This window comes from Jatropha curcas, chromosome 5 (assembly GCF_041381405.1).
Source record: "Jatropha curcas cultivar XTBG-Jc1 chromosome 5, XTBG_Jcur_1.0, whole genome shotgun sequence".
Classification (NCBI taxonomy): domain Eukaryota; kingdom Viridiplantae; phylum Streptophyta; class Magnoliopsida; order Malpighiales; family Euphorbiaceae; genus Jatropha; species Jatropha curcas.
This window is the reverse complement of record NC_143155.1, coordinates 77,930-96,933: the sequence shown is the minus strand read 5'-3', so window position 1 is coordinate 96,933 and position 19,004 is coordinate 77,930. Positions and strand designations below refer to the sequence as shown.

Below are 19,004 nucleotides of genomic sequence, written 5' to 3'. Positions count from 1 at the left end.
GGCCGACAGAAACACTCGTCGACCCAATTATTAAAACATATTGACACTGTCCAGATTTAAAAAATTAATTATTATGATGCTCTCAGTCTCAGTTCCACTTTTGGAGCCTATGAAAAGCATTTTACTATTAATCAAATTGAATTTGCACTTGAAAAGCTCAACAGAGATGCCCTACACTTTTTTCTCTTTAACAAAGCATATGTGTGAACTCAAATCACAATTCACTGCACCTAACTCTATTTAAGTCTTTTTTTACTTCAAAATAACTTAAACTTGTTCCTCAATAATCCCAAACTTCAACTTCAATGCTTGCATGTAAATAAATATTCTTCTTAATCATTCATCATGTTTAATTTTGTACTCTTACAAAGGGACAAGAGAAAAAAAAAAAACAAAGAAGAAAATGAGATCTTAGGTTTGGTTTTTATTTTTCTGTTCTCTAATTCATATTTAAAACATGATAAACATGTTCGTAGAATGATGGCGTTCATCCTCAACACGACTTTGACAATGTTTTTTTTTACCCATCCAACAAATTCAAATTCATCCACCAGAAAAAGTTGAATTTGCAGAAACAGCTTCTTCTTCGTCAAAATATGTTTCGTTCCAAAGTCTTTGTTTTGGAAAATTTGCCAAGTTGAAAACATGGGCTCTGGGTTGGGCCTGGCAACCTTATATTAATTTCTTCCGGTTAAAAGCCCACTAAATTGGTTCTTTTATCTTCTTTACTCCACCATAAATTCGATCTATGGGTAAAATTAAAATTTTTTAATCTAAATATGGAGAAAATTGAAAAAAAAATCATTCTTACCAAATAAACACTAAAAAGCATCTAATACAAATCATAGAAATTCGATCTAAAATGCTGCAAATTAAAAATCAAACTAAATTTATTAATTTTGGAATAAAAAACATACCTTTCAGCTTTTTATCTTACCCTTTTTTTTTTTTAGTTGATTAACCAAAAGGCATATAAAATATAATAGTATGTTACAAAAATTATAGTGGGTTTCATATTGTAACCGAAGAGATAAATGTCGAGCAAGAATTCAGTCACAAATGTCGAGCGAGAATCTTGAGCATTAATTACAAGATTGAATGAATCTTTGATCGATTATATTAGTTTGAGTAGCCCTAATTCTTAATAATTATCTCTATCGATGTTAAAAAGTTATTATCATCCGACGGTTAACATTGTAACTTCCTGAAAGACATGATATATTCATCCTTCCCACAAATCAAATCCCAATTAGGAATTAAAAAGAAATCATAGGATCAAAAGTTTTTATTACTCTGGTAAAGTAAGCTGTCTTTTCTTGTTCTAGCTATATACGCTCCAAAGAAAGAATAAATCAATTTAACTTGCTTTTAGAAAATTTATACAACTGAGAATCAGTTTGATAGTAGACAATATCTCCAATGTCACTCACATAGTGATCTTCTCTGATGCTTTTTACTAGATTTCCGAATAAGTGAAATGGAAATGGCCCTGATTTCTTTGGCTCTCTATAGTACTTTCCCAGAACTGGTTTAGCCGCCTTCGTCTGCAATGCCGTTAACGAAAGCATCAGAACAGTTCGATTGACATCAAGATTGAAACTCCTTTTTTCTCTTACAAAAAGTTGATGAATGTTGTTTAGCTAATTTTAAACCTTTTTACGATCAGAAATTAATGACATTTATTGAAACTATTACTCTTTTAAATGTATAAAAGTTCTGTTACCGCTTCTACTAAGTGGTAGTGTGGGATTTGAGGAAACAGATGATGAATCACATGCGTGCCAATGTCATGGTGGATGTTATTGATCCATCCATAATCACGATCAACTGTTGTTAGCCCTCCTCTCAGATAACTCCATTCCTGTCAAAATACACCATCTGGATGGTAAGTACGAGATTAAATGATGAGCCAGAATCTCAGGTATTAATTACATAATGAAATGATCATTTGACTGAGCTTTACTTCTATTTGAACTGGTTTGAGGTCAATTCAGTTAATTGTTCCTATGAATAATTAATCAAAACCTTGATAATATTTATTAGACACAGGGTGTAAAGTTAGCACCTTGCTCCGGTACCATGGAAGTTTCTTTTCGTATCCATGGTGGTGTAAATATGTAACGAAATCCAGCCACATCACAAAAATCTGCACAAGGACATCATTTTTACTACTATCACACACTGAGCCAGCAATTCGACATCAAGTCCTAAACACAACTGAGAGAGGAAAATTAAACTAACCAAATACGGAACACCATAGACCTTCAACACTTGGACATGACCAAAAACTAAGGATGAATAGAAGAGGAGAAGAATCATCATAGTCCAACAAATGGTTGAGGTTAAGACATCTTTCCTCTCATGTGGGGCAAATAAGTCACTGTAAGGATTAAAGTGTGAACCTTCTTTGCCTGGACTTCTTGTCCACTAAAAATAATGCAGTCCAGCAGAAATGGCTAAATTAAGCCTTGTTAATGACTTAATGGTAAGAAGTTGTAAAATGTATCTTTTTTAATGAATTTAAGACGAGTTAAAGTATTATTACCAGATAAAAAGGATATGCAAACATGGGGAGAGGTATAGTGTATCTCATAATCCGAGTACCTAAATCTAATTCCTTATAGATCTTCTCAGGCAACTGAAAGAGAGATAGAGACTAGTCGTTATAAATCTGCTGCAGGCTTACAATAATCCAAGCAGTGAAAAAATAATTAAAAGAAAAACTTGCCGGAACCCAAGATTCATCCTTTTCTACATTTCCATGATATTGGTGGTGAGTCCTGTGGCTAATTCTCCTGCACAATTTAAAAGCTTAACCTAAATAATATAATAGATAAACAACAACATAACCTAGTGGGTATGGATCCATTTTATTCATTCCACCAATTTTAGAGTTACTTTAGTTAGAAAAAGGTTGTTAATATCAAAAATAGAGAAAGATAAAAGTTAAAAAAGGTAGCTAGAAGCTCACCATCCATGGTAAGGTACAAGAATGGAAGAATGCAGGAAATGGCCCACTATATTATTTAGCAGTGAATTATCAGAAAAACTTCCATGGCCACTGAAAATCCAAAAACTTCTTCAATGCCAAGAAATTAACAAGCAAACGAAATTCTAAGGCAAAACTAGAAATATTTACCAATCATGGCCAAGAACAAAGATAGCCCAGAACATTGTCCCTTGAGCAGCCCAGTAGAATGGCCAAAACCACCATGTATTGCAATATATCGCAGATGCTGCCAATGCAAAAATTATAATAATATCTCTTAAGACATAGCTCAAAGACCTCCATGGATTCTTGACCCAACAATGGTTAGGAATGGCAGCTCGGATCTCTGCAATCTTGAAGGGAGGTGGATTACTTGGATCAAAATCAAATCCTTCATCAACACCACCATTGACACTACAATCTCCACTGTTCATTGCTTCAAAAACAAGAATCTAGTTTAACTTCCAAGTGGTTGTATTGCTAAAAGAGAGGGATGGAATAATCACGTCCACCTTGTTGCTATAGAAACGGTCACATACTTGATCTAACCATGCCCATTTTCGCGGTATTCAGGCTCGAACAATTTCTTTTTCTCCGTTTCTCAAGCATACCTTTACGTGTATAAGGGTGGATATTCTAATATTACATGTTTGAAACGAATTTTTTTTTTTTTGTTATCAATTAAATATAATTTTTTTGAAAAAATAATAGATTTATATTGTTATTAGGCTTATGAAAATTAATTTAATTAAACAATTATTGATTAACATAAAATGTTGAAAATAACATTTAAATTTGTTGTTAAAACAAAATTAATAAAATAATTAAACTATTGCAAAGAATCAATAAATACGTTGAAGGCAGCATTTTTCACATTCCTCCCGCTCTCAATCAATAAATTAAACTAATCAAACTATGAGTATTCACATATCACCCAAAGTGCCCCAGTCAATTCAAAAAATCAGTTTTGAAAAGTTAATTAGCGGTTTGATTTGATTTGTAAATTTTAGTTTATGATTTATAGTAAAAAAGACTCAAACCGAAATAAAATGTTCTATATGAAATAATTTATTCAAACTTTAAAATTGAATCAAACAATATTCAAATATTCAAAAATTTGATCGGTTTGAATATTTTTTTTACAATTTAGTTTTGCTAAATTTTTTATTAATCATCGTTGTAGATTTATTAGTGTCGAAAAAAATTTCAAATTCAACCAAATCAAACCACGAAACTGTCCTCAACTCGGAAATAAATTTATTAATAATTAGCATTTAGCTACTTAAAATATTTAATTTCATGGCTTTGTTTTATGCCTCTAAAAGATAGTGTTAGATTCTCGCTCACCCGAATAAGGGCAGCTGGATCCAAGCAGCGAGTATCGAATTCTAAGCAGCCAAACAGGAGATGCTGACTAGAGTCTACACCTGACCAGCTTCCATTCCTTATCAATTAGTACTACTCAGCCATTAAATTCGAAACAGATACGCCTTCCGCAGTTTCACTTCTGTGTTTGTGTTGGGGACAATGGATCGGGCAGACCTTCTATTGCTCGTATTACCGCTTTTCCTCTTTTGCGCCGACCTTGTCAACCTATTTACTCCACCGCCTCCTAAACCGCCGCCTCCTCACCACCACCACCACCACCACCGCCATCACCACCACCACCAACCTCAGCACCACATAATTCCGCCACCACCGGTTACGCCTGAAACCCTAGATGTTGCTCCGCAGGTAAAAGTTAATGTCTTTTTATTTTAGAAGTCAAATATGAAGTAAAAGTTTGCTCTAATTTTTTATATCTACAATGCAGGAACAAGTTACTGGTGATATTGGTGTAGGCAATACGGTCAAGATTGACTTTTGTTCATCGTGCTCTTACAGGTACTTTCTATTAACTTTTTTCTTCCTCTCGTAAGTTATTGTTTTAGCTCCTCTGTGTGATAATCTTCTCTTTTGTTTTATAATAATTTTCCCTCTGCAATTTTGGATTTCGTAAGTGTTTCGATGACCTAACTTTGCGAATTGCTGTAAATGCTTTGCAAAATCTACTTTAAGAAGTTTTTTTTGTGTCTTTATTTAGGTATCGGTGATAAGTAATCACTGGGGTATTTGAAAAAGAAAGGAAAAACCCTTGATTATCGTAATTTGTTCTTCTGATTGTGATTGTTGGATATTTAGCGATGTTCTAATTTGTGAAAATTCGCTGTTCTTTAGTGTTATTTTTGATTCGTGCCTTCATTTATTAATCACCTCATTTGATTTGTCACTTGTGGCAATCCTTACTATATTTGGGGGCAGGATGCAGGAAATCCTTCCTACTCTTGCTTTGTTATGCTTGTGATATATAAATGGATGAAAAATCAACATTGACTCGTTATTCTCTTACTTGCTGTAGGGGGACAGCGGTAACTATGAAAAAGATGTTGGAAACCCAGTTTCCTGGAATTCATGTTATGTTGGCTAACTATCCTCCACCCCTACCTAAGCGTCTGTTGGCCAAGATGGTCCCAGTTGTTCAGATAGGAGTTATAGGAGTTGTGATGGCTGGCGAACAGATTTTTCCAATGCTGGGGATTACGACACCACCACCTTGGTATTATTCTTTACGTGCAAATAAATTTGGGACAATGGCAACCACTTGGCTTCTTGGCAATGCAATGCAATCCTTTCTACAAGGCTCTGGTGCTTTTGAAGTTTACTGCAATGATGAATTGGTTAGCAACCTCTACCTTGGCATTCATCTGTTTAGTGTTTGCTTAAACATGTTCCATTTGATCATCTTATTCCTGTTGGAATTGGTGTTCACAATTGGTTTCATGATGCTTTGACACATGAATATTGATTTGTGTCTTGTTGAGACTTTTTATTTATTTTTGGTTCACTAGAGGTCAAATTGGTGGGAATAACTGGATAACCCTCATTTTTAAATAACACTCACTAAATTAGTAAAAACTTATATGGTTGAAGTGCTCAAACTCGAACCCTCCCATTCCTTAGATCCTTGAAGGATCATTGCTGAAACTAGTGTATTAAATTATTTGGATTACAGCGTTTTGATATATTTGGTACATCCATTTTCTGTATTGCAGGTTTTCTCTAAACTCAAGGAGGGGAGATTTCCTGGAGAGATTGAATTAAAAGATCTGGTTGGTAGAAGGCTGGATAATTCTGGAATAGCGAATATGTTGATGTAGTTTACTGCCCATGTATTAAGGCTTGAGACATTGGTTGTGGCAGTTGCTTATTGGGTTGCTGTAATGTAAATATCAGTAGGAGGCCAGGACACAGTGTTGCTGAACTTGCATGTAGTTATAACTCGTATGAACTAGTTTTGAGAGCTCGAAATCTGACTTTGAGCCTCAATGCCGCTATATAGCTAATTACTTTCATATTATATGTATTGGATTGGGAATTAAAAAAAAAAAAACCCATGAATTTTTCATTTTAATATAACAGATTTAATGAGCCAGAACAAGATTAGCTCGTGAGAGTTTCTTGTGCATGAGAATGAAGCTTTTACAATCCTCGATCTCATTTTGCATAGAAATTCTTTTATCATCTTTTATTGACTGCCGAACTTGATGCTTTCAAAGCTGAGAAATAAATGTTAGGAGTTAGGGTTAGTAATTTAATGCGCTGCTCAGGAAGAAAGAAGGCCATAAATCCAATCTGAAACATTACAGGCAACTGGGAAAGGATCTTACAAACAAATTGATGGCTACTGTATGAAGACAAATAACAAATGCAAATTTGACATAAGAAACGTGCTTAACTTTGTACTTTTGAGTCTAAGCCTGCCTGAGGAAAGCCTTTCACTTATTTGATACTGCAATCAGATTGCACGCTTTAGAGACATTAAGATGTGAAAATAAAGTAATTTTCCAACTACCAGAATTTTAGAGGCTAACCTCTTTTCAGATCTATATTCTGCTAATATCACGACCAAATACAAAAGTTGTAGCCCAATTAATAGCCACGTAGAATCTATTCCTCCAGCTTACTACACGTGTTAGATATGCAGAGCGCCAAACAAACCAACTGAGAAATCCTGCTAGAGATATCCCCTTGGCCTCCTGTGGAAAATACTCCCTACATAAGTCGCCCAATTTTTCTTCATAAATTGAGCTCAAAAACCTGGAAATGAATGGATATACTTACTTTGCTTTGTCTAAGATCAACAAGAGCCTTATAGCTACCAATAGTTGCCATGCTTCCCAAATGTTTGTAAACAAATGGATCCCCCAATTCAATATCTTTAGCACTATCTGCATGCCCTCCACCAGCTTTGCCAATTTTGTTCAATAGACCTGAAAGATATTTTCCTTGCCGTTCCGCAACCTGTTTCAGATCATTCAAAAGGGAAACATGCCAAATTTTATGAAGACTAGCAAAAAGTAATCCTCCCTCCTCCAATTTGAATGTTATTTTGAAGAAATTTTCATCGAGAGAAAAAGCTGAACACTTAATACAACTGCTTAATTGAAATGAGTTTTCCAAAGTTCAGCTGCCGGCAATCAGTTAAAATAGCACGTAAACAGTTCATATTGATAATGCTTCACCTGAGCCAAAGCTGGAAGGACTGTTTTACCAGTACTTTCAAGATACCCACTGCAGTCACCAACAGCAAATACATCCTGCACAGAAGGGACTCGTAGCCACTCATCAACACCAATCCTGTGATTACATGGCAATCATTAGACTAATTAACACTCTTCAAACATGCATGAAGCATGATTATTGGACTCTCACTCTATAAACAGAATGAGAGATAATAATGAGAATTAGACCAAAAAGAAATACCCATCGGAAAAAGAAAAAAAAAAAAAAAAAAAAGGAAAAGTACAAAAGAATTGGGGGGTGGGGGGGGGATTGCGCTTCTCAATATTGTTTGACTTCGGTGAAACACTATCAATCATGTACAAAGAAATAGAGAAAGCCAGCTATCTGAGTTAAAATTGGAGGCCATCACATTTCAATATTTAAATAAGAGCAAATGACATACATGGTGACAAAAGTTATACAGATAGGAGGCAAACCAACAGAAAAACCTTAAAATGAAAAATCTAACTAGAATACAGATTCTCAAAACCCCATAGATTAGACATATTTTAATTCTTAGATGATTCTCATTTCAAAAATGAAGGCATCTCATTTTCCCCATTTGATAAAATCACATAAACAATTGAAAACTTACAAACTTTCAAAGACACTTCCATTGCAAGTATTCCAGAAAGTATGCACTTTTCCATACGAGATTTTACAATTATGATTCCATCATTTAGAAATTTCAGATAGAAGGAATAAAATAAAACTTGGAAAAAAAAAAAAAGGCATTTAATGCATCATGAGAAGTGAATAACTTACCTTCCACCAGGAGATTTAGGAAGGTCCAGAGATTTTACAAAAGGTGAGGGGCCAACACCAGTGGACCACACTAATAGACCATATGGAACCTCCGTGCCATCGTTAAGAATGAGCTTATGAGGTTTAACATCTTTGACAATTCCACGAACAAGGCGAACTCCTGACTGAAGGAAAAAGGAAATAAGAAAAACTACTTTATAATGTGAAAGGCCAGTGGGTTCCAAACTTCCAACAATCAACAATTAAGAGCTGTTATCTGTCTTTATATTAGTCTTTGTACAGGAGACTTTGAAAATATATGCTCCATGTCTACAATGGATACATTCCCTAATGCTTCGATATTAATACAGACTTACTCAAGCCTGAATAAAAATAGAAACTATATACATTTTAGCAGAAGTTCCTAACTTTTTGACATAAATGAATTGATTTTTTTTTTTTTTTAATTAACAATAGAACTATAATTGATATCATGATCAGTTTCCTTAAGCCAATAGGCAACTTTTGCATCAATTAAACATCTCTAACCTTGGTCAACTGCTTAGTAGCATAGCGACGCAATCGATCATCAAAGGATGATAATATCTCATTCGCCTGTGAATATGAGCACAATTTGGTTAGTTCCGTAATGCAATTTTGACAGCTCAGAAATGGGAATTGAGAAAAAGAAACTTCTAATTGTGTGCTAATTGGAATCATATGACATTTTCCACCCAAAATATTGACAGGTATAACATAAAGAGAAACCTTATAATTTAAAATTCTTAATCCACAAACCTCAATTAATGTAACATGGATGTAATCTTTCACATGGGCATATCTCTGATGAACGTCTCTCATGATAAAATCACTAAGTTCACCACTGAATTCAACTCCTGTTGGACCACCTCCTACAACAACACAGTGTAACAATCTTCTCTTCTCATCTACTGAAATGCCTGCATCCCATATCCCCCAGAGTAAAATATAACTGCAAGCAATACACTGTGAACGTATTGCACAAATAAAAAGGCAGTTGCATACCGGGCACATCAGAGAGCATCAGGTTTAGTAGTAACTTTCTCCGAATTTCCTGAGCATGGTGAACTTCTCTAAGAAAGATTGCATGTTCTTTGACACCTTGGATCCCAAATGTCGAGGCCTCTGCTCCTAATGCAATTACCAACTTGTCATAAGAAACAGCAAACTTCCACGGATCCTTGGTGTTTAATCCATCAGTAACAGTCTCGCAATGCACCTTCAATTAGTTAAATCCAAATTTCTTATGAGTAATCAACTATGCAATGCAATATTCAAAATCTCAGAAGTCTTGGATTAACATGACAGAATTTGGATTGCAAGTAGGAAAAATCATTTTAAAGAAGGGAAAAAGGTTAAGCTTTCTGAAGACCAACAAATAAATATCGGAATAGAGATTAACGAATAAATCCCAACCGAATCAATCCATATATGCCATATAACCTTTAACAAACACTACGAACAAGAAAAGGAAAAAGAAAAAAGGACAGCACCAAATTAAAAGGACAATTACCACATGGTTACGAGTGTCAAGAGCGGTACAGCTGGCAAGAAAGTAATAGGAGCCGGGCTCCTTAGAAATTGCAGGCTGGATGCGCGCAATTGGCTCGGCCACGGACCTGAACTCGAGGGTGCCAACGCAAGTAGAAGCCAGTAAAGGAGTGAACACCATGTGATTGCGGGGCGACACGCAGACGACATCGTACAACTCGGTATCTATGCCTTTCATGAGGCGGCAGCCAGCCCACCCAGATCCTAATACCACCACCCTCGGCTTCTCGGTGGACTTTGTGGGCTCTAGGCCCGCATACTGCGTCGGCAAATGCGATTGCTGGTTGTGATGAGTGGCATCGGTGGTGAAATGGGAGAAGGAAGCCAATAAACAGTGGGGATTAGTTGGTTTGGTCCTGATGGATGAAGATGATGATAATGATTTGAAAGCTGAGTTTCGAATTAAGTTTCCAAACCAAGCCATGGTTGTTTTATCCAATTCTAGAGATGGAAGAGGATCAAAGATCTATCTATCAACAGTCCACCATATCCATACACAAAGTACAGTTGTAGTTGTTGTCTTCTATGGAAGTCGAAGTATAAATTTTGGCCTAGCATTCCAATTTTGACGGAATTCTGTGATGAGTCAGCGCAGCAATGAATTAACGTGGCAGTTGTTTGACTGCTCTTGCAAGATTCTGAATCCATTTTATTGCAAATTTTATGAGCTGGGCTTCATCCATAGATTTCGGGCTATTGGCCCAAGCCTATTTTGAATGTTTTATTCATTCAACCAGCTCTGAAGTCTCTGTTTTTTTTTTTTTTTTTTTTTTTTTTTTTTTTTTTTTTTTTTTTTGGTACGTTATGATAAAACACATAAAGGGTTGTTTGATTCGGCTGATTATCATAGCTGCTTGATTAACTTGTTTGGTCTAAGGAGAGATTGGTTCAACATACTCCATCCTTAACTATTTAATTATATATTGTGTGGCATATTCTAATTATAATTATATATTTTTGGCGTATATTAATTAATTGACAGATAATCACATTATTAAACAAAAGGACTTGCATGGATAACACGAAATTAACATTATTTATGAAGTTAAATTATAATATATATGTCACATATAACTGGTAAGCAACGATATATGACATGAAATGTCTCTAGCCTTTCTTAGCACCACGGTTGCCACCTTCTTTCTTACTCTTACTTGACGGCTACCCGGCTGGATCGTGCCCGCTATTTGCCTTCGGCCCATGGTAGTCGTCAAGCGACATCTTCAAAGATCTTCCTGCAAGGGCTCACACCATTTTATTATTTTCATACACTTCTTAAAAGTTCATGGCTTTCTCCTCATTAAAATTGCTTGTAGCTAGTTGTTTTGAATTTAGTATAATATATGCTCTCTTTTGATATCAAAAACAGCATAAATAAATAGTTTATGATCATATTAATCTATGCATGCAAAGAAAACATATCACTGAGTTCTTTTACCAATTGATATCTCTAATTTCCAAAAACGAATCTTCATCTTGAAATATAAGATAATAAATTAGTAATTTGTATCTGTATCTGGGCCTGTATCACACACTGTACAATGCATCTGCCTGCTCTACGTATATTCTAAAAATGCTAATATTAATTGTTTTATAGAGCAAACGCGGAGAAACACCTTGAAGCTTACAATAATTTTGTGTGAACAACAGTCAGTAACCCATTCCAGCATTGGTTGAATCTATATGGAGCTAGCAATTACCAAATCAAAACTAATTAACATGTATATATGATTATCCTGGTTAATTAGTTGAATATATATATATGCATATAGAATGAGTTAGCAAATATGTTTTGAACTGAAAGTTTCCAGAACAAACGCAAAGATCTGTACCTGAGGCTGAGACGAGAATGGTGTTACGAGCAGAACATATCACAGCAGCAAACACAAGAAGCAAGATAAGAAGATACAGATAAATCCCAACTCTGCAACCCATTTCTTTATCTGGAATTGATGATGATAACGCGTTGAAAATGAAAATGGAAAACGAAAACCACTTAGTGTTTCACTTCACCATCCTATTTAGTATTTATTGGCCGGTCAGGGCACCGAATTTTGCTCCAGTTCCACGTGGAAGATAGCTATTTGCAGCGTGAGAGTTGACTTCTAAACATCGTGCAAGCCATTTGACATGTTTACACGTCTCTTTTGAGTCAACTTTTACCCTTTTGCAAGCGTATTTGTTCAGGTGCCGTGACTGTGGTCTCGAGAGTTGTTTCTACTTGGTTGTTTGCGTGTCGGTTTAGTTCGATTTGAAGTAATAATTAAATCAAATTTAAAGTGAAAAATTGAAAAATATTAAAATCAAATCATCAAAATTTCAAATAGAGAAGCAATTTAGAGATAGGAAAATAGAGAAATTAAAATTGTTCATGTTTTTCTCTTATTAACTAAATGAATTAAGAAAGGTACTCCCTAAGATGGAAATTCATTTCAACCTTTTAAGGTAATATCTTAAAAAAAGATGATAACTCTTAATAGTAATTTAGGATGTAATTGTTATAAAATTTAAAAATTGAGAGAAAAGTTAAAGTACGGTGAAATTACAAAAATTGTAAAGTTTATGATATTCTAATACGTTAATCCTTATATTGAAATTATCCCTCAATTTTTTCTTCTGAGTATTGGAGAAGGGAAATTTAAATATAAATTTATTGTCAGATCATAATGTATTACCACTGCCCTATATTTTAGTGTACCTTAACTTATTTTATTATATAAACAAATGCAAATTATGATAAGAAAAAAAAAATTATTAGTATTTGATATTTTCAATTTGATTAAGTTCGAGTTGATGATTTTAACCATCAAATCATAATCAAACCAATACAGATGATTGTACAAATAAAACCAAACTAACTATCAATTTTTAAAAAACCATGGTTAAAAAACATATGAACATCCCTAGTCTAGGGATGTTACCCACTCCTTAGGCATAAACAAATATAATAGAACAATGTCAAAAGGAAGACAAAACATCACATCAACATCTCTTTGACCTCTAATTACACCCTTATGAAAAAAATTGTGCTACCTATCTCAAATTTTGCACAGCGAACTAATATGTCAATCAAATTTTGACCTTTTAAGCTTTTAGATTTAAAATGTCAATTTGGTGAATTAATATAATTTTTAGGATAATAATTCACATTTTTTAAATACATCTAATAAATATTTAATCAATCTAATTTCACAAGTTAAACTATTCAATAAATTATTTTAAGTTAAAATACTCATTAAATGCAGTTTTATAATTTTAAAAGTCAAAAGGTGTTATACATTTGTGTGTTGATTAAAAAGAATAGGACAATGATAGATGGCATGGCGAATATTTAATATTTGGGGTGGGCATCTTAAAAAAACCGTATCTGAGCGTATACCAATTGAAAGAGGAGTATAATAAAGAAAAGAAAAGGATAATAAAAAGTTAATTAAATAGTTAAAATTTACAAATCACGCTGCATCTGCCTCCTCTCCACCACCACTGCTACTGCATCCTCTCCTCCATCACTCTAATTTCTTGATTTTTCCATGTCTTTAATTTCTTTATTTTCCCATGTGGAGCTATATAAGTCTCTGATTTGACTTTGGGTTTTGGAATTTATATATAAATCTATGATGATTTGCCATTTTTACCTAGAAAAGCAAATTGTTATCATCTTTTATAATTTCACAATAAATTATTAATTTTGTTTCAATTGATGCGATGTCAAGGCATGGCTGAGGGAGAGAAATGGTGGCGGGGGTGGTGGTTAGAGATTTTTTTTTTTTCTTTTTATTTTTGCAGAGGACAAATATGATGGTGGTGGTTGATGGACAGAGGGTGTCCGAGTTTGGATTTTTCTTGAACAGAGGCAGGAAGAAGGATGGTGGTGGTGAACTTTGGTGGTGATGGATAGTGAGGGTGTTTGAGTTGAGTTTTTCTTGAACAGAGGCAGGAAGAAGGATGGTGGTGGTGAACTTTGGTGATGGATAGGAAGGAAGATAAATGGTGGCTATGGTGACTGGTGAAGTGGTGATAGAGAGAGAGAGAGGGTGTTTCAGTTAGGATTTTTCTTGCGCAGACGAAGGGAGAGATATGGTGGCGGCAGGTGACAACAGGTTGAATTGTAATTACAGTTTTAACCTTTAAATTTTATTATATCAAAACGCGCGCGTCTTCATATACACTGCAAATAGACCCGACATACTTATCATATTGTCGCGCTTCGGCCCGATATAATTATCCTAAAAAAGGAGTTTTATATATAGGAATGAATTTATAAATGTCAGTCATAAATAAATGTAATAGAACAATCTCAAAGGAAGACCAAACATCACATCAACAATACTTCAACCCCTATTTTTTTCACTAAAAAATAAAAATCCTTTTTTCCACCAATCAATGTAACAAAAACTCTATTAGGTGCCGGTCACTGTCCCTGTCATAGTATAATCTACGAACTGCTTGATGAAAATTTCATGATTCAAAATGTTCATCTCAGTTTCCAAAATGTTCATACATACTATTAGGTCTTTTGCTAACGAGGAAATATATCCAAAATAAACTGTTCATCATAAACATGTTAAAAAGGGAGGGCTTGCCTTCTAATGCAGTACACATCCATCTTAGTTTCGGTTTTCCAGGAGGACCAAAACTATATCCAACAAGTAACTAACTGTCAAGAACCTCCTTAAATCTATAGGTAGAAACTTCAGATAATAAAAAACAGCAAGTGCTGGAATTCCAAGTACAAAGATCCATCCATCAAATTATTGGCAACTATTTAGTATTGAGTTTATATATATATATATATATATATATATATATATATATATATATATATATATAAGGCTCTAATATAGTTCATTCAGTCTACAATGTTATGAGCAAACACAACCTTTCATGCAAACTAATACCATCATATATTAGGTAACAACTAAACATAATAATGTTTAGAATAGTTTTAGATTGGATTTTTCAAAGTACAGTAGCGAGGAGTAAGACAGAAGACATAAAGCACAACAGAAGTGACCCACAGCTTACCTTATCATCTTTTCTTAAAACCATATTTCTTGCGTTCGTAGAACAGATCTGTTTTGGCACTCCCTAAATTAACAATTTTTGGACACCCATCCCTATCTTTCTCCTGTTGTGTGCATTCTTTGCAATAGTAGGCATCTGAGATACCAACTCCTCCACAGATAACACATCGCCCTTGGAAGGATCCATAGTTGCACTCATCACAAATTCGCACAAGAGTGCAAGGACGCACATAAGAATCACATATCACGCATTTCCCATCATCTTTCTCACAGAGTCGCCCAATGGCAATTCCTGGCTGCTTCCGGCACATAATTAAATCAGGATGATGCTTGGCCATGCTTCAAGGTCCTATTTTCTGCTGTTGCCTATAACCTGCAAATCTGACCATACAACCAAAATATTAGTTCTTTATTTCTCATTCAATTGTTATCCAATAATCAGAAAAAAAAAAAAAAAGCAATAGCTATTGAAAAAAAATATGTACATAGTTGAAGACTAAATAGTGTTTTTGCAAGGCAAAAAAGCCAGCTTCTGCAGCTTTTCACATATTAATTGGAAGAATTTTAATCAATTAATTGGGACATGAATATATCTCGCAATGAAAAGATCAAACAAACAAGAAACTCCAGTGTTGAAACTGACCATCTACAGAATCGAGAGTGGACTCTTATCTAATCATGTCTCCAAAATAACTGTCCAAAGTTTGTTCAAGATCTTACATAACTATAAGCCTATGGACCGGCTCCTACTTCCCTGATCAAGTTCAAAAAATAATCTGAACTTTATTAGCCTAATCCTACACTCAAGGATAATAATCATACTTTGCACAAGTGTTTTCTTGAGTAAATATCTTACAACATGAATTCTCACAATATGGCGCTGTCTTTTGAGTTTACTTATTTTATAGCAAGAATGCATCAACCAAACTACTTAGAGCAAATAGAAAAAAAATGAACAGGCAACCATGGTCAATGATTTGCGATGATCCAATTCACTACAACAGACAGACATATGGAGAAGGGGTCATCCAAGAACCATCTTTTTTGGACCAGGACCACGCAAAATGATTGCCAATAACACGGCCTCAGCATATTATTCATCATGGAAAGGAAGTGCCAATGAATCAACATAAAATAGTGGAATTCCACAAAAACACGTATAACATCAAAATATGCAAAATTCTGAACCTTTTAAGAAACACATCTAAATCTGTAACAAAATCAACTTAAAGCAATTTTATGCTGTTTAAGCACCGGTGAGGATTGCACAGAAGTCTCATCTCTATAAATTTTTTGAAAGAAAAATGAAATCAAAAACATAAAAATACTTGAGATAAAGTTGTCCATCACAAGAAAAAATATTATGATTGTTAACTAATAGGCTTCCTATAACTTTCTAGTTAAATGGTTTACCTAGGGTAAAAAAGCCAAGACAAACTATATTCTTTAACGTAAAACGATTTGTGCTTCTGATAATGGGCTTAGCTACTATGCCATGTTACACCCACAAATCCAATTACAGTAGAGAAGAGGACGAAAAAACCCATTTTTAAAAGAGAGAGGGGCCGGGACAAACCAACCAAAAAAAAAATGCACTTTGGCATTCTAAGATCGTACTAAGTCTTTCATTACAAATAGTTTAACTTTTATCTCACCTACTGAGATTTCATCTAATTCTTCGCCATTGCCAATGTGTTGCTGACACTGAAGGTAATCTTTGAAAAATTAAATTTTTATGAGTTTATTTTTTAATTATTGCATTACATAACCAAAAAGAAACAGGATTTCCTATAAAAAAATTGAAATGTTTTAAAACACAAGATGAACAAAAGCAATAATGTAATGCGACAAAAAAATCCCATAAGGAATCACATCCTTCACTTTGAAACCTTATTAATTACTTCAACAGTCGAGGACCAGAAAAAAAATCTTAGAATGGATAGCAGGAAAAGAAAAACACAAAGAAATATACCAAAGATGCCAAATAAAATATACCTGGTGGGAAATCCTTACGTTATAGAGATTCTCAAAACGTAACACCACGCCTGTCGTCCTATCAAGCATTTATACCATCAAAATCACTAGTACTTCAATTGAAACAGCATAGTATTCTTACACACACACACAGAAAACCTCAATACAAACACTCCCAAGTACCTGCATATGACTAATAGACCACGTTTCGTGCGTTCTAACTACAAATAATAAAATGAAATGGATTTTGCCAGTTATTACACTCCAAATTTTTAATCCCAATGGGTTATGTAATCGCGTTCTCTATTACCGAAATGCGAAAAAAAAAAATAATTAAGGATTTAACCTAAGCTACTTGGAAGAAAATAATAGCTTTAATAAGAGAAAAACCTACAAAAGCGACAGGATGAGAACGTTAAGAAAATCTGAATAATGGCATCGAATTAAGAGGAAATAATGGAATCAAATGACTAACCTGCGCCGACGGGGATGGTTAGGGTTTTGACTCACCTCTCTTGATACTGAAAATTAAGTCGGAGGAACAAAGGAGGGGAGAAGTGTCAAGAGGAGGACGCATTTAAAGGGCTCTTTCCTGTCGTACCCAATTATATTTGTGGGCCTTCTGGCCCAATAAAAACTTAGATCTCAAACATAAATTTGAGTATATTTTAAATTTATAAATATCATATTCATTAGTATCTTTATTTTGAGGAAGTTTTCATTGATAATTATAAAAATTAGCCAATAATCAAGGTTATGTAAATTTATGTAAATTTGTTGGTATTTTGGTAATTTGTAGTTAAAGGTTAGCACTTCAATATTAAGTTACGGGTGTAATAATTTTTAATTTTTCAAAATTAATTATATTCAATTGGCGATAATTTATTTGATTTTAATAAAATCCTCAGCTGTAGGTAATTTTTAGATGGAATTGAAATAAAAGGACCATTATATTAATTTTTAAAACACAAATTCTAATTAAAGGACTAAATAATATTTCACCAATATTTGGGAATATATTTTCTAAAAAAAGTTTTAAAAAACACAAGATTTTTATCTATTTTGTTAAAATAATAAAATAAAATAAAATAAAATAAATCTAACTAGAAGCTACGTGAAAAGCCTAGATGAAGAACATTGTTAAGCAAAACAGAGTTGAATAAACTAGAAGGCTCTTGCCACATTGTAGCACCGACATATAATAAAATAGCCTTTCAAAACTTTACCCTTTTATTATTCTTTAATTACATTCTTGCTATAACTTAAATAATTATTCATTTAAAATTTCTTAAATTAATTTTTTTTTATTTATATAAGCAAAATTTAATATGACTCCATGCATTTTTTTAAAAGCATAATTATAAATAATTTGAATAGTTAATTTTGTAATATATAAAATTGATTTGCCGTTGATTTATGTAAAAAAGACTTTTTTCATTAATTTGATTTATTTTCATATTTTCTTTTATTTTTTAATCCAATTAATCAATAAATGCCATATATATTCTCTCATAACGTAGAAATTTTTAGAAATTGAAAATTTTGGTGGTTTACGTGCATACATATTATTGATAACATTAAATACTATTCATATTTGTATTTATAATAAACAATTATCAATCAAATATTAATTATTAAATCTCCATAATAATTTTCTCAAGTAATTAAAGATTAATATTATAAACTTATATAAAGCTCTACCAATAATATTTTTAAAATAATATTTATTTATTCTATTATTAGTCCGATCAATAAAACAATAATATTTGATATCTTATTTAAACTCAAGAATAATATCTATATAAATTTATATTTTTTTGACTCTTTTTTGTCTAAATTGACTCAAATTAAAATTTCAAAAATAAAAAATTAATAAAAATTAATTTGAATTTTATTTATATAAATTGCCTATTTTCATTTGAGAAATATTATATATATAATAGATTACAATAACAAAAACTCTTATCTTGCTTTTATTCACATTAAAAAAACTTTATAAATAGACAAAATATTAAATTTTGCTTAGTATAAATAAAAAAAGTTTCTTATTGTATATATAGTATATCATGTATTTATTTTTT

At 33.2% G+C, this 19,004-nt stretch overlaps 5 protein-coding genes across 11 annotated transcripts; 1 reads left to right on the top strand and 4 right to left on the bottom strand.

Annotated features, from left to right (window-relative positions):
• Positions 1 to 1,256: 1,256 nt before the first annotated feature.
• Positions 1,257 to 3,565, bottom strand: LOC149495940 (omega-3 fatty acid desaturase, endoplasmic reticulum-like). 2 transcript variants are annotated; one of them, XM_089722107.1, is made up of 8 exons: positions 3,140 to 3,565; positions 2,972 to 3,061; positions 2,729 to 2,795; positions 2,546 to 2,638; positions 2,242 to 2,427; positions 2,066 to 2,146; positions 1,724 to 1,861; positions 1,257 to 1,544 (listed from the first exon to the last, which is right to left on the bottom strand). In XM_089722107.1, exons 1-8 carry the CDS (start codon positions 3,421 to 3,423, stop codon positions 1,353 to 1,355), a joined length of 1,131 nt encoding a protein of 376 aa, XP_089578233.1. In that variant the 5' UTR covers positions 3,424 to 3,565; the 3' UTR covers positions 1,257 to 1,352. The 2 variants fall into 2 exon arrangements, with proteins under 2 accessions (XP_089578233.1, XP_089578234.1); XM_089722108.1 differs by lacking the exon at positions 2,972 to 3,061 and having other exon boundaries at positions 3,140 to 3,559.
• A 760-nt stretch (positions 3,566 to 4,325) lies between these two features.
• Positions 4,326 to 6,467, top strand: LOC149495939 (Selenoprotein, Rdx type). The gene is made up of 4 exons (XM_089721522.1): positions 4,326 to 4,723; positions 4,803 to 4,873; positions 5,388 to 5,706; positions 6,082 to 6,467. Exons 1-4 carry the CDS (start codon positions 4,517 to 4,519, stop codon positions 6,184 to 6,186), a joined length of 702 nt encoding a protein of 233 aa, XP_089577648.1. The 5' UTR covers positions 4,326 to 4,516; the 3' UTR covers positions 6,187 to 6,467.
• On the bottom strand, positions 6,344 to 10,555 carry LOC105630223 (internal alternative NAD(P)H-ubiquinone oxidoreductase A1, mitochondrial). 3 transcript variants are annotated; one of them, XR_016320905.1, is made up of 10 exons: positions 9,888 to 10,555; positions 9,380 to 9,593; positions 9,134 to 9,294; positions 8,885 to 8,950; positions 8,357 to 8,520; positions 7,552 to 7,666; positions 7,151 to 7,330; positions 6,901 to 7,065; positions 6,766 to 6,818; positions 6,344 to 6,585 (listed from the first exon to the last, which is right to left on the bottom strand). XR_016320905.1 is itself a non-coding variant. In XM_089721521.1 (9 exons), exons 1-8 carry the CDS (start codon positions 10,347 to 10,349, stop codon positions 6,913 to 6,915), a joined length of 1,515 nt encoding a protein of 504 aa, XP_089577647.1. In that variant the 5' UTR covers positions 10,350 to 10,554; the 3' UTR covers positions 6,636 to 6,818; positions 6,901 to 6,912. The 3 variants fall into 3 exon arrangements, 1 of the variants encoding a protein (XP_089577647.1); XR_016320904.1 differs by having other exon boundaries at positions 6,766 to 7,065; XM_089721521.1 differs by lacking the exon at positions 6,344 to 6,585 and having other exon boundaries at positions 6,636 to 6,818; positions 9,888 to 10,554.
• A 361-nt stretch (positions 10,556 to 10,916) lies between these two features.
• LOC149495938 (uncharacterized) lies at positions 10,917 to 11,921 on the bottom strand. The gene is made up of 2 exons (XM_089722081.1): positions 11,758 to 11,921; positions 10,917 to 11,160 (listed from the first exon to the last, which is right to left on the bottom strand). The coding sequence occupies exons 1-2, from the start codon at positions 11,858 to 11,860 to the stop codon at positions 11,087 to 11,089; spliced, it is 177 nt and encodes a 58-aa protein (XP_089578207.1). The 5' UTR covers positions 11,861 to 11,921; the 3' UTR covers positions 10,917 to 11,086.
• A 2,884-nt stretch (positions 11,922 to 14,805) lies between these two features.
• Positions 14,806 to 17,539, bottom strand: LOC105630205 (PHD finger-like domain-containing protein 5A). 4 transcript variants are annotated; one of them, XM_012211957.3, is made up of 3 exons: positions 17,399 to 17,528; positions 16,945 to 17,002; positions 14,806 to 15,330 (listed from the first exon to the last, which is right to left on the bottom strand). In XM_012211957.3, the coding sequence occupies exon 3, from the start codon at positions 15,285 to 15,287 to the stop codon at positions 14,955 to 14,957; it is 333 nt and encodes a 110-aa protein (XP_012067347.1). In that variant the 5' UTR covers positions 15,288 to 15,330; positions 16,945 to 17,002; positions 17,399 to 17,528; the 3' UTR covers positions 14,806 to 14,954. The 4 variants fall into 4 exon arrangements, with proteins under 4 accessions (XP_012067347.1, XP_089578106.1, XP_089578105.1 ...); XM_089721980.1 differs by having other exon boundaries at positions 16,945 to 16,994; positions 17,399 to 17,497; XM_089721979.1 differs by having other exon boundaries at positions 17,434 to 17,457.
• Positions 17,540 to 19,004: the final 1,465 nt, after the last annotated feature.